Raw genomic sequence first — 15,273 nt, forward strand, 5'->3', positions numbered from 1 at the left:
ATGTTTGTGTTCTTTTTAATAAAAAAGCCACCAAAATAATACCAAAATAATTCTATATAAATATAGTAATAAAATAAATCGGTTCTGTACTTGTGTGAAACACAGTTCAGGTCAATGTCTTTGTTAAAGCGCTCTGACAACTCTGACAACGTTTTTATGTTTTGCAAACGCGAAACACGTCCGGCGTCGTAGCCTTTTTGTCCCTTCAGGCGGCTCGTCTAAAGCTTGACGTGGCATCATCGGTAGCGCAGCTAGCGCTTCGAAGTCTCCGCCTTTATCGGTCCAGCGCGGCGTAAAGTCTCTTTTATGGGTTTCATCCCTCATTAATACAGCGCACCAAACATGTTTACGCTCTCGGAACTCGTCGTGCTCCTCGGCGCGCTGTCTTACACGGCGAGCGGCTATTTCGTTAGCATCGACGCTCACGCGGAGGAGTGTTTCTATGAGAACGTCAACTCGGGCACGAAAATGGGCCTGATGTTTGAGGTCGCCGAGGGAGGATTTCTGGACATCGACGTGGAGGTGGGCATCACAAAAACACCTCTTATGTTCATAAATGTCATTAACAATGAAGGCTAGCCCTGAAACAGGCGCTGAGGGAGGTCTGCGGGTGCCGCGCTCTGCTCAGAGCAGATGGTGCAGGAAGCCGGAAGTGAATTGCTGGCTGTTAGTGATTAATAATCCTTACATACTAGATTATGTATAGCCTTAATGTAAGGTTTTTATGTGTTGATAACGTTTAGAAGGGTCGAGGTGAAAGTAAGAGTGATCTAGTCTTGTTTGGTCTTCCTTTGCTTCCACCAGATGGTTGTTAAACACAAATACTGTGGTATTACTATGGTATTTTGCTCCTGGTACCATTTGTAATCCAATAGTTTGCTTGTTACTATATACTGTAATGTACTGTACTCGAGTGTGTGTGTGTGTATATATATGTGTGTGTGTGTGTGTGTGTGTGTGTGTGTGTGTGTATATATGTATGTGTGTGTGTGTGTATATGTGTGTGTGTGTGTGTGTGTGTATATATATATGTGTGTGTGTGTGTGATATATATACATACATACATACATACATACATATACATACGTATATATGGTATGTATATGTATGTTTACTTTTTTTTTTTTATATATATATATATATATATATATATATATATATATATATATATATATATATACACACACACACACACACACACACACACACACGGATATTAACTATAAACACATCTGTTCAAGTTTTGACACCTGCAGATGTACCTGTATTCGTTGAGGTTTACCTAATGTTCTGTTTGTCCTGAACAGATAACCGGTCCGGACGGGAAGCAGATCTATAAAGGAGACCGCGAGTCCAGCGGCAAGTATTCTGTAGCCGCCCATATGGACGGAACCTACAAGTTCTGCTTCAGCAACAAGATGTCCACCATGACCCCTAAGATCGTGATGTTCACCATCGACATCGGGGAGGCACCCAAAGGACAGGACATGGAGACCGAGGGTGAGCGTGTAAACCGACGCAGGGGTTTCTGGGAACTTTGTTTTTCATTGAGTGCTCTCTTTTGCTCCATATGGCAGGGTTCCCAGGGTCTCGGAAAACCAGGAATCTTTCGGGGAACTGGAAAAGTCATGGGAAATAAAATATTTGTTGAACTTTCTATAATGAATGTCAGGTTTTCTGCCTAGTTCTAAAATATCTCCGTTGCCTTGAAATTTCTTTATTTCTATATATCAGAGTTATCATAGTAAAAATTAATTGATTGAAGTTAATAACTTAAATGAACTCAAATATCAAAAAAATTTTAATCATTTTTGCTAGTTAAAAAACTACATGGGCATATTTAAAAGAAAAAATAAGCTAACAAAATTACTAAAACTTAAGCTGAAATCAAAATGGAAAATATAAAAATAAAAACTAATTCAAAATAAGTGAAAACTATAATGTTGTTGAATATACGTGCTGCAAATGCAGAAATGTTTGCGTTGATATAATCATTGATTAAATTGCTATTAATTTAAACTGACATGAAAATTAACAAAACTGTAGACATATAACAAAAAAATGAAACTAATACAATTATTGTAACTAGTTTAAATGAAAATAATCAAATAAATAAAACTGGAACATATAATATTATCTCAATTCTAAAATGACTATATTTTAATATTTAAGCATTAATAATAATTACATTTTTTAGTGTTTATACAGTGCTGAAATTGATTTAACTTGTTTTTTTTTTGCCTCTAATGTGCTTTCTTCCCTGTTCAGGAGGCGGGGACAGCTGGGATGGTAGGAATAGACTGTACAGTAGATCATTTTAACATCTGTTCATGTTGAGCTTTAAACTTCAATCTAACTGCATCTGCACTTCAGTTTGCACCTGTGTGTATAAAGACAGTCAGCTGAACATCTCACTGAATCCCAAACAGAGTACTGTGTGGATTTTGTTTCACAGATATAACATGAATGGTCGTGTTTTATCATAGAAGAGGTTTGTTTGAAGTTATCATTGCTTGTTTTGCATTTTTAACTGAAGTCTGTTCTGGTTTTATCATTTATGCTTTATACAGAACTGTTTTTAGTAATGAAAACAAAAAACTAAAGCCGTTTGTCACAGATGGTTCCAAACTTGTCTTCTGCTGTTTGTATTTGCATGAAATGTTTGCGTGGATATGATCATTATGAGTAAATTGCGATGCATTTATTTCCAGCTCATCAGAATAAGCTGGAGGAGATGATCAACGAGCTGGCGGTTGCCATGACGGCGGTCAAACATGAGCAGGAATACATGGAGGTCCGAGAGAGAATACACCGCGCAAGTAAGACATCCGCACTGATCACGTCACCACCGCTGCTGCTGCTGCTGACTTTTAAGCAATTATTATTCCGCAGGGTTTTTAAAAACCGTGAACCCATGTGCACGTTGAAATGCCCTTGGAATTATTATTAAAGGGATAGTTCACCCTAAAATGAAAATTCTGTCATCGTTTACTCACCCTCGTGTCGTTCCATACTTGTATGAGTTGTTTTCTTATGTTGAACATAAAAGAAGATATTTTGAAGATTGCTGGTAGTCAAAAACAGTTGGTGGTTGTCATTGACTTCCATAGAAGGAAAAGAAAAACTATGGAAGTCAATGGCAACCACCAACTGTTTGATTACCAGCAAACTTCAAAATATCTTCTTTTATGTTCAAGCAACTCATACAGGTTTGGATCAACATGAGGGTGAGTAAACGATGACAGAGTTTTTGGGTGAACTATCCCTTTCAATCCCTTCAATTCTGACATTTGCATGAATCCAGCTGTAATGTGCATATTTATATGGCCTTTAGAATTTCTTTTTTTACATTATGAAATGAACCCAGCTCTAATATGCATGTTTTTTAAACGGTTTTTGAATTATTATTTTTGTTTTGGCATTACATCAATCCAGCTATAATATGCATGTTTTAATTTTTTTAATTTTGACATGAACCCTGCAAAAATATTTTAAATGGCATTTGAATTATTATTATTATTGTTGTTGTTGTTGCAAAAATATATATTTATTTATTTATTATTATTATTTAATTTATTTATTTTTTTGACAGGTGAACCCATCAAAAATATACTTGTTAAAATGGCCTTTTATTTATTTATATTTATTTTAATATTTATTTTAATTAATTTTGCCATGAGCAAATATGTGTATGTTTAAATGAACTTTTGAATATTTATGGAATTATTTATTTTTATTTTAGCATGACACCAGTCCAGCTAAAATGCATATTTAAATTGACTTTGAATGATTTATTTCTCTGTTTTTAGCCTGTGTATATTAAACCTGCTGTCTCTGTCCTCTAGTCAATGACAACACGAACAGCAGGGTGGTGCTGTGGTCCTTCTTTGAGGCTCTGGTGCTGGTGGCCATGACCCTCGGACAGATTTACTACCTGAAGAGATTCTTTGAAGTGCGGAGAGTCGTATAAAAATCCTGTCTGTGTTCCACAACATAAACACATCGAGTCTGTGATTTAACAGTTATACGAATTGGATGTCCAATTCAGCAGAGATGGGAAGAACGTGGTTGTTCGCTAGTCCACCAATCTGTGTTTTAGTTTTCATTTGCCCCAGCTGTAGATCTCTTCATTGTTTGTTTGGTAAAGGGTGCGATTTTGAATTGTTAATTCGTTGAGTTTGTTTAAGCCCCGACTTTATTGAACAGTCTTCTTTTTATTTTTTTGCTCGGTGTTTCTTTTTCAATACTGTTACGATTGCACAATACTATGAGAATGATGTAAAGGTGATGATGTGGTATTGCCCCAATACAAGAACATGGTTTAGGATTGTATGGAATAAATCCATAGGATGAACAATGTTGTGAGTGGATGTGAAGTCAGCGGTCGTCAGGAGCACATTTCATGTCATTTTCACTGCTCATTATCACATTTAGTTATTCTAACAACCTCCATGGCACATATTTAAACCTGATGCTGGTAAATTGACTGCTTAGTTACTTTTGCAGATTTTCTGGTGTGTTTTTGAAATGTTTAATTTCAGTTTCTTTTCTTTCTCTATCTCCAGTCTCTTCACACGGGAGAAACTCTGTAGTTTTGTACCATTTTTGTTGTCTAAACCAACTCTTTCATTAAAGAATCTGGCTAAGGCTACTGGTGAACTGATGATAAAACTCTAAACCTCTGAAGTTCAATGAATATGTGTGTCAAATATGGATTTGATTTAATAAACATGAAACGTGTTCTTAAAATGTCTCCTTTTTATCATCGGTGACGAGATTTGGATGCACAACATGGAAACTTGCAGCAACATTTAAGTCTTACTGCCATGTATTTGATATTTGTGTATATTATCCATGTATAAATTATTGTCCAGTATTATATATCCTCCTGGGACACATGCCTCTGTAGAGGACATCATATTTTCATGAATTTCTCTGACTTTCTAATTTCTATGACTTTTTGTTACAAAACAAGGCATAATTTTTATGCATGTCATCTGTAGAGGACACCAGGACAAACATCATGTTAATCAAGCATTTTGGGGAAACAAGAGGGAAATAAATTATAGATCAATAGTCCCATGAAATATGAGATATTCTTATGAAAATGTTGCCAAGTTATTATTCCCATTATCACACTTCTTTTTTCATTATGGTTTGCCCCAAGAGCACATTACATTTACATTTAGTCATTTAGCAGACGCTTTTATCCAAAGCAACTTACAAATGAGGACAATGGAAGCATTCAAAAACAACAAAAGAGCAATGTTAAGCCAAGTCTCATTATTAAACATTATACACACTTCTTTTTTCATTATGGTTTGCCCCAAGAATAGAGCACAGTAATAGAGGTCAAATTAGATGCAATGATACAGATTGTATAGAAAAAGATGGGTAATTACCAAATTAGATGGGCATAAAGTACAAAAGTATATCAAACCAAGTACATAATCGCATAAAGTACAAAAGTATATCAAACCATTCTGTTATATCTTTCATAATATAGTTGAGAATCATCTCTGTACAAAGTTTGGCTAAAAATAGCCTGAAATCTAAAAACTGACTGGTGAATGAAAAAAATTATAATAATAATAAATCATTGTTTTTGCCTATATATGCCTTTTCATGTATATATATGTATGTACAGGTGCTGATCATATAATTAGAATATCATCAAAAAGTTAATTTATTTCACTAATTCCATTCAAAATGTGAACCTTGTATATTATATTCATTCATTACACACAGACTGATATATTTCAAATGTTTATTTCTTTTAATATTGATGATTATAACTGACAACTAAGGAAAATCCCAAATTCAGTATCTCAGAAAATTAGAATATAACTTAAGACCAATACAAAGAAAGGATTTTTAGAAATCTTGGCTAACTGAAAAGTATGAACATGAAAAGTATGAGCATGTACAGCACTCAATACTTAGTTGGGGCTCCTTTTGCCTGAATTACTGCAGCAATGCGGCGTGGCATGGAGTCGATCAGTCTGTGGCACTGCTCAGGTGTTATGAGAGCCCAGGTTCCTCTGATAGTGGCCTTCAGCTCTTCTGCATTGTTGGGTCTGGCATATCGCATCTTCCTCTTCACAATACCCCATAGATTTTCTATGGGGTTAAGGTTAGGCGAGTTTGGCTGGCCAATTAAGGAACAGGGATACCATGGTCCTTAAACCAGGTACTGGAAGCTCTGGCACTGTGTGCAGGTGCCAAGTCCTGTTGGAAAATGAAATCTGCATCTCCATAAAGTTGGTCAGCAGCAGGGAGCATGAAGTGCTCTAAAACTTCCTGGTATACGGCTTGGACCTTGGACCTCAGAAAACACAGTGGACCAACACCAGCAGATGACATGGCACCCCAAACCATCACTGACTGTGAAAACTTTACACTGGAGCTCAAGCAACGTGGATTGTGTGCCTCTCCTCTCTTCCTCCAGACTCTGGGACCCTGATATCCAAAGGAAATGCAAAAATGTACTTTCATCAGAGCACATAACTTTGGACCACTCAGCAGCAGTCCAGTCCTTTTTGAAGCAAGACGCTTCTGACGGTGTCTGTTGTTCAAGAGTGGCTTGACACAAGGAATACGACAGCTGAAACCCATGTCATGCATACGTCTGTGCGTAGTGGTTCTTGAAGCACTGACTCCAGCTGCAGTCCACTCTTTGTGAATCTCCCCCACATTTTTGAATGGGTTTTGTTTCACAATCCTCTCCAGGTTGCACTTATCCCTATTGCTTGTACACTTTTTTCTACCACATCTTTTCCTTCCCTTCGCTTCTCTATTAATGTGCTTGGACACAGAGCTCTGTGAACAGCCAGCCTCTTTTGTAATGACCTTTTTTTCTTGCCCTCCTCGTGCAAGGTGTCAATGGTCGTCTTTTGGACAACTGTCAATTCAGCAGTCTTCCCCATGATTGTGTAGCCTACAGAACTACACTGAGAGAACATTTAAAGGCTTTGCAGGTGTTTAGAGTTAATTAACTGATTAGAGTGTGGCACCTTCAATATTGAACCTTTTCACAATATTCTAATTTTCTGAGATACTGAATTTGGGATTTTCCTTAGTTGTCAGTTATAAACATCAAAATTAAAAGAAATAAACATTTGAAATATATTAGTCTGTGTGTAATGAATAAATATAATATACAAGTTTCACTTTTTGAATGGAATTAGTGAAATCAACTTTTTGATGATATTCTAATTATATGACCAGCACCTGTATATAAAAAAATTATTTATTTATTTATTTATTTATTTATTTATTTATTTATTTATATAGGTCAGACGCAAATAGATAATTTATTTAAACGACTAAGTTTCTAATTACAGTCAGATAAGACAAATATTCTGGGAGGATGATCGGTGTCCTACAGAAGGCGATGCGGAACGTTTGTTGCTGGCGCATGTTTCCCCTTCGGAGCGTGTTGCGTGTAGCGCACATCTTCTCCTCATGCGCTTACTCCTGCGGATCAGACTCTTCTAAACTAATAAACGATGGAAAACTTTAGCGATGGAAAATGGGAGAGTTTGCCCGTCAAATTACATGACAGCATATTACAGACTCTAAAAGAGCTGAACTTTACATATATGACTCCTGTTCAGGTATTAGTATTCAGACTGGCTGTACTCGCATGTTTCTAATAATATTATTTGCATCGTATTAACTATTATTTCTCGATTTCAGTCTGCCTGCATCCCTCTTTTTATGAGTAATAAAGATGTGGCTGCTGAAGCCGTGAGTATTTGAATATATGTTTATTTTTATCAACGCGACAGCCGTCTGAGAATATTTCATATGTGCATTTTGCAAATGCTAATTGTTTTGTTTTTGAAAAAAGTCTCTTGTGCTCATCAGAGCTGCACATGTTTGATCAAAAATACATTAAAAAAAGTTAAATATTATTACAGTTTAAAACAACTGTTTTCAATTTGAATACATGTTAAATTATAATTTATTTCAGTGATGCAAAGCTGAATTTTCAGCATCATAACTCCAGTCTTCAGTGTCACGTGATCTTCAGAAATCATTCTAATATGCTGATTTGCTGCTCAAGAAGCATTTCTAATTGTTTTCCATATTGCAAAAAGTTTTTGCTGCCTCATATTTGTCAAAACCGTGGTACACTACCGTCCAAAAATTTGACTTCTTTAAAAAAAAAAAACATAAAAAATATGAATTATTTCAAAGTTGTGGAAGTGTATATCACAATATTTATTGTAATTTCAGGTGACTGGCAGCGGGAAAACCCTGGCGTTTGTGATTCCTGCATTAGAAATTCTCTTAAAACGAGAAGAGAAGTTAAAAAAGATGCAGGTTTGTATTAGGACGATGAATAAGTCATTTCATTTCTTATTCATCAGATGCTTGCGCTCCATCAGTGTAATTAATTTCTGTTGTAACGTGTTGTCAGGTCGGTGCATTGATCATAACACCCACCCGTGAACTGGCACTGCAGATCAGCGAGGTGATGGGACGATTTCTGCAGGGGTTTCCTCAGTTCAGGTGAGAATAAAACATCATCTGTACCGTCTGATGGTCTTATCCTGTACATTTTTAATAAAGATGTGTCTGTATTTAGGCAGATTCTTTTAATTGGCGGAAGCAACCCCATCGAGGACGTCGAGAAGTTTAAGACTCAGGGGTGAGTACATGGACTGCTCTTTTCTAAAACTAAATCTGGAATAATATAAGCACATACAATGTTATGTGCGCTTCGCAGAGCTAATATCGTCATTGCGACCCCCGGGCGACTGGAAGACATGTTCAGGAGGAAGGCCGATGGGCTTGATTTGGCCACAGCTGTGAAGTCTCTGGACGTTCTTGTCCTGGATGAAGCAGACAGATTGCTGGACATGGGCTTTGAAGTCAGGTAATGATCTCAAATCATCAGCTTTCAAATAAAAGTCAGAAAACATCCAAAGTAATTTAACTTAATTTGACAATGCTTAGCAGCTTAACCACTTTCTGTTGAGTCTGCATCACTTTTATAATAATAATAATAATAATATGCATTGGGTGTTTTAACATGCATAATAAGCATATTCACACATGAAATAACTCTCTGTATATAGTGGTTATACCATGGTTTTACAAGATTATTCAATAAGTATAGGGGTCAAAGACGTTAAGATGTCCGCATCAAAAGAAATGTACAAAAGGGATTTTGTGTCCATAGAAAGCACAATAAATGTAAGTAAAATGTCTACTTTTAAGGTTTCAAATAAGTTTTTGGAGAATAAAATGTCAAAATTTGGTTGAAATAATGTTACATTGTCATTCAGTGTAACACAAAATTTATGCAAAAAAAATTCAAACAACATGCTTATTCTGACATGTACATATTAAAATATCTAAAAGAATAATGGAGCATACTAAATTTTATTGTGTTTTAAATTAGTTAAAAATTCTTACTGACAAATGGGCAAAACCTAGGATAGTGGCAAATGTTAAAAATGTAAAATTACAACTTATTAGTATTTGGGGTGAAAGTAATTAGTCTTTTAATATGTTATAAATTGATTTTTGTTGTAAATATGCCTGACGAGATTGTTACACTGAATGACATTTTACTGGGTGTCTTATTTATATATTTATATTTTGCTCAGAAAAACAAAAACAAAATTGCAATTAAAAAAAAAGAGAAAACTTTTTACATTTTTGGGGGGAAAAACTACAACAGTTTAAAGCAGTATTACACTCTTTTTCGTCTTTGACCCATAGACAACACTAATCTACCTCCATTCATTTTAAATATATTTGCTCTGTTTTTAATTTAAATGCGGCATTGATTGAAAGTGTTTTTAATATTTGTTTAATTTAATAAAGCAATAAATATAGAGGTGCAAATTGTTTACTATGTTGAAATCCCCTCAAGATGTAAAATATCATTGACCTAAAATATAGTACATTAAAGGAATAGTTCACCCAAAAATGAAAACCTGCTGAAAATGTACTCACTCTCAGGCCATCCAAGATGTAGGTGAGTTTGTTTCTTCATCAGATTTGGAGAAATGTAGCATTGCATCACTTGCTTCACTCTGCAGTGAATGGGTGCCGTCAGAATGAGAGTCCAAACAGCTGATAAAAACATCACAATAATACACAAGTAATCCACATCACTCCAGTACATCAATTAACATCTGGAGAAGACAAAATCTGCGTGTTTGGAAGAAACAAATCCATTCTTAAAGCGTTTTTATCAGCTGTTTGGACTTTCATTCTGACGGCACCCATTCACTGCAGACGAACGCTAGGATCACAAGGGTGACCTCAAAGTTAAGAATAACCTCGGGTTAAGGAGCTAATGCATATTTTTTTCTTCGCCTCCACAGTTTAAACACTATTCTGGGGTATTTACCCAAGCAGCGGCGTACAGGGCTTTTCTCTGCCACACAGACGCAAGAGCTGGAGAAGTTGGTGAGGGCTGGTCTGCGCAACCCTGTGCGGATCACAGTGAAGGAGAAAGGTGTAGCAGCCTCGAGCGTGCAGAAAACACCAGCCAGACTCAGCAATTATTACACAGTGAGTCTCTAGAGCCGCCTGAAGCCAGCAGGGACGCATGCACTAATGCACATGCATGCATTTCCATGAGGTGTTTCAGAACTTATAGCTGCTCTGTTGATTATGTGTGTTTACACTTTTAATTCACGTTCCTTTCTCATTATGAACAAGTTGGGTTAGCAGTATTAGCTTGTCTGAACTAATTCCCAGTTTTTGGGGGGAGTTATTCATGTGAACGTTTTATTCGTGATGTGCAGATCTGTCGGGCTGAGGAGAAGTTCAACGCTTTGGTGGCGTTTCTCAGACAGCACAAACATGAGAAGCAGCTCGTGTTCTTCAGGTTTGTTAGACTGATTTTGCCACGATAAGTTTGGAATCATTAGGATTCTTTTGAATGTTTTTGTTATTTGATCAAAATACAGTAAAAATAGTTATGATGTGAACTATTATAATAATTATAAAAAGTGTTTGCTATGTGAATATATGTTAAAATGTAATTTATTTCTGTGATGCGCAGCTGTATTTTCAGCATCATTACTCCAGTCTTCAGTGTCACATGATCTTCAGAAATCATTCTAATATGCCAATTCATTTTTGATTATTATCAGTGATGAAAACACTTAATATTTGTGTTGAAACAGTGATGAATCTTTTTGCAGAATTCTTTGATGATTAGAAAATTCAAAACAACAGCTTTTTTTTTTTTTTTAAGAAATCTTTGTAACATTATAAATGTTTTTTTTTTGTATGTATTTCACTTTTAACCAATTTAATGCATATTTGCTGAATAAAAGCATTTTGTTTTTCTTTAGACTTACCCCAAACTTTTGAATGGCAGTTCATCACAATTTCCAAAAAAAAAAAAAAAAAAAAAAACACTTTCAAAATTGATAATAATCAGAAATGTTTCTTGAGCAGCAAATTGGTGTATTAGAATGATTTCTGAAGATCATGTGACACTGAAGACTGGAGTAATAATGCTGGAAAATAAATAGCATTTTAAAATATATTCAGATGGAAAAGACTTATTTTTAATTGTAATATTTCACAATATCACTGTTTTTTTTACGGTTTCAGATACTCATGTAAATGTTTTTACTCTATCAAATAAAAGCCTCGGTGTGCATAAGAGGCTTCTTACAAAAACATTAAAAAAATAATCAAAATCTTAATTATTTCAAACTTTTGGTCAGTAGTGTAAATCTTTGTACACCCTCATCAGTGTAAATAATATTGTTGTCTGTATCCACAGCACCTGCGCCTGTGTGGAGTACTTCGGTAAAGCCCTGGAAGTCTTGATCAAGAATGTCAGCATCCACTGCATCCACGGGAAGATGAAGCATAAACGAAACAAGATCTTTGCAGATTTCCGGGCGCTGAAGAGGTAATGTAGTGTGATGCATTTCTAGCTATTTACAAAGAGGAAGTTAAAGATCAAGCATAAGAATGAATGCATTATGCATGTGTGCAGTGGGATTCTCGTGTGCACAGATGTCATGGCGAGAGGCATCGACATACCGGAAGTGAACTGGGTGCTTCAGTACGACCCTCCAAGCAGTGCAAGGTAACCAGGACATCCATGAACACACCTGAGCTCAAGAGCATGTAACTTTGAGTCTATACTACATTCACAAAGGCTTGGAATAGTTTATTACATCATTTATTTAATGCTTTGATTAGTGCTTATAGAGTCCGCTGACGTGCAGTTAGTGGTGTTACAGTGACTAAAAGTCCTTCTAGTAATATTACTCATACTTTATGAATCAAACAAACCCCTAACATTAAGTATTAAACTTCGGCATGCATGCATACTTGTTTATTTATTTATTATTTTTAGATAAGGACAGCACAAAAAAAGATCATTCCAGCCAAAAAGCTGATAAAATATGCATTGAGAGTATGTAGATAAGCCCTATATTACTAATATAATATACCCACACATACATGCATACCAAAAATAAACCATTCAGTATTTATTTTTTCAAGGTTATTCCTAACTCTAGCAACATATTAAACAGAAGAAATAAAACAATTTATTATATAGGCATAATTTAAAAAAACGCTACATGTCATGTACTGCTTTTATTTCAATTAGTAACAGTAAAATTAAAATATTTTAATCTGTTTACACAGTAAAACATTATTCTAAGGATCAACACTTTGTTTTAATCAATGCATTACAAATTGCTGCTATTGTTAAACTAATTTAAAAAAATTTGGTCATTGAAATAAAGCTAAATAAAAATATTAATATATTAGATGAAAAACTGAAACAATAAAAATGTTTAAATTCAAATGACTAAAACTGAAATGATATAAAATAAATTAAAGTTTTATAGAAATGCTAAAAAATTACTAAAAATTACATTGGAAATAAATAAAAAAATTGAATTGAAAATATTAATAAAAACCGTTATTGTATATAAATGATATTATATAATAGTACTGTTTAAAGGTGACATTGTTTGCATATTTTGTGCATATATTGCTGATTCTCTCATCAAATTGAATACTCCTTCCATTAGTTCCTTTGTGCATCGGTGCGGACGAACTGCACGGATCGGAAACCAGGGCAATGCACTCGTCTTTCTTCTGCCAATGGAAGAGTCGTATGTTAATTTCTTGTCCATTAATCAAAAGGTAAGTCAGAAAGAAACTTCATTTCATATGCAAACTATCAGACAGAGAATTATAGCATTTATAAATAGATCAAATTAAAATACATTCATGCATTTGGCAGATTCTTTAAAGCGACTTGAATTGCATTCCATATATATATATATATAACAGAAAATTCAATAATTCAGTAAAATACAGAAGTAGAAATATAGAGACAAAACATATACAGTTGTTTTAATGAATGTACAGAAATATTATTTACAAATGTACAATTTTCAGATGCTATGTGTATGTGTGTCAGATATAATGGACAATAATTTGATGTATTTGAGTGTAAGGTGGTAAAATAGTGTTTGTGCTTGTTTTCCCCATATAGTGTCCACTTCAGCTGTATCCTCCAGTGAAAGATGTGGTTGATGTTCTGCCTAAACTGAAGGCGATGGCTTTAGGTGACAGAGCGATGTTTGAGAAGGGCATGAAAGCCTTTGTGTCGTGTGTGCAGGCGTACGCCAAACACGAGTGTAGTCTGATATTTCGCATTAAAGGTGAGTGACTTCACTTTAAACCTTTCATAAGATGCATAGAGATAATTCACCGGATTAAAATGATTTCTACCTTGTACAGATCTGGATTTTGCTGCTCTGGCCCGTGGCTTTGCTCTTCTCCGTTTGCCCAAAATGCCTGAACTGAGAGGAAAGACCTTCCCGGACTTCAAACAGGAGGCCATCAACACAGACTCCATCCGGTTTAAAGATAAGAACCGGGAAAAACAGAGACAAAAATGGCTGGCAGATCTGAAAGAAAAAGAGACGCCATTGAAGAAGAACTTCATTAAGAACAAAGCCTGGTCGAAGCAGAAGAACAAGAAGGAAAGAAAGAAAAAGAAAGCTTCCAAAAGAAAACTGGATGAGGTATGTTAGGCTTTTTTTTTTTTTTTTTTTGTGAAATAGTAAAATATACTTAAAATGTACTCGCCGTCAAACCATCCAAGATGTAGATTAATTTGTTTCTTCATCAGATTTGGAGAAATGTAGCATTGCATCAGTGTCTCAGCGATGGATGCTCTGCAGTGAATGGGTGCCGTCAGAATGAGAGTCCAAACAGCTGATAAAAACATCACAATAATCCAATCCGCTCCAGTCCAGCAGTTAATGTCTGGTGAAGACAAAAGCTGTGTGTTTGTAAGAAACAAATCCATCATACAATTTTCTGGCCAAAATACGAGTCCATAATCCTCTTCCTCCAGTGAAAAAGTCCATCTCCTGTTGTCAGTCACATCAAAATCCAACCACATATTTGTTTAGAGCTGTTTTGGACTGTTTTCAGAGCTTGATCAGTGCAGATTTCTCCCCTGATTCAGATAACAGTTTTTATCAGCTGTTTGGACTCTCATTCTGACGGCACCCATTCACTGCAGAGCATCCATTGCTGAGCAAGTGATGCAATGCTAATTTTTTCAAATCTGATGAGGAAACAAACTCATCCTAATCTTGGATGACCTGAGAGGCAGTACATTTTCAGAAATTTTTGGGGTGAACTATTTCTTTAAAATCCCCAAAATCCCAGTTTGAATTTTTTTTTAACTGTTAACAGCTCTAAATGAAGTGAATAGGCTACTCTATGAAGTCTCACTGCTATATTTGTGTGGTTACAGGAATCAGATGTTGATAACGAAGACTTAAACGAGCTTTTAAATGACACGCGTCTGCTGAAGAAACTCAAGAAGGGGAAGATCAGTGAAGAGGACTTTGACAAGCACTTGAGTTCCGCCGGCAGCTCACGTCCCAAACCAGCAGAAGTGGACAGTTCTGATGGAGACGGAGAGTGAGCTGTCATTCCTGAGACTGTATGCACCTAAATTGACTGTCATTTGACTTAAATATGCAAATATGCTGTATCAGCAGTGTCATTTTCATTCTGTTTGTCTGTGTACTGTACAAGAAGGATGCATTCATCGCAAATGTGCGTTTGTATTAACTATCAACCATATACATCAATGTCCGAATATAATAAAATAAAGATTTCTTTGGGAAATTTAAGAGTTTTTAAGGTTTCTCTTCTAAATATATGATCTATATCTATAAATATATGATCTATATATTTCCCAATAACCAATAAAACAAAAAAGGAAAATAAAAG

General features: G+C 35.4%; 2 protein-coding genes across 3 annotated transcripts; both read left to right on the plus strand.

The window, feature by feature from the left end:
- The first annotated feature begins 211 nt into the window (after positions 1-211).
- Positions 212-4,749, plus strand: LOC109110502 (transmembrane emp24 domain-containing protein 2-like). Of its 2 annotated transcripts, XM_042765603.1 has the most exons (5): positions 212-522; positions 1,308-1,500; positions 2,269-2,289; positions 2,712-2,819; positions 3,846-4,749. In XM_042765603.1, exons 1-5 carry the CDS (start codon positions 343-345, stop codon positions 3,968-3,970), a joined length of 627 nt encoding a protein of 208 aa, XP_042621537.1. In that variant the 5' UTR covers positions 212-342; the 3' UTR covers positions 3,971-4,749. The 2 variants fall into 2 exon arrangements, with proteins under 2 accessions (XP_042621537.1, XP_018979079.1); XM_019123534.2 differs by lacking the exon at positions 2,269-2,289 and having other exon boundaries at positions 217-522.
- A 2,633-nt stretch (positions 4,750-7,382) lies between these two features.
- On the plus strand, positions 7,383-15,173 carry ddx55 (DEAD (Asp-Glu-Ala-Asp) box polypeptide 55). Its single transcript, XM_042765604.1, has 14 exons — positions 7,383-7,616; positions 7,699-7,749; positions 8,242-8,328; positions 8,426-8,517; positions 8,594-8,656; positions 8,735-8,884; positions 10,347-10,536; positions 10,773-10,855; positions 11,768-11,899; positions 11,987-12,079; positions 13,041-13,155; positions 13,511-13,679; positions 13,759-14,045; positions 14,789-15,173. The coding sequence occupies exons 1-14, from the start codon at positions 7,509-7,511 to the stop codon at positions 14,960-14,962; spliced, it is 1,794 nt and encodes a 597-aa protein (XP_042621538.1). The 5' UTR covers positions 7,383-7,508; the 3' UTR covers positions 14,963-15,173.
- The last annotated feature ends 100 nt before the right edge of the window (positions 15,174-15,273 follow it).

This window comes from Cyprinus carpio, chromosome A10 (assembly GCF_018340385.1).
Source record: "Cyprinus carpio isolate SPL01 chromosome A10, ASM1834038v1, whole genome shotgun sequence".
Classification (NCBI taxonomy): Eukaryota; Metazoa; Chordata; class Actinopteri; order Cypriniformes; family Cyprinidae; genus Cyprinus; species Cyprinus carpio.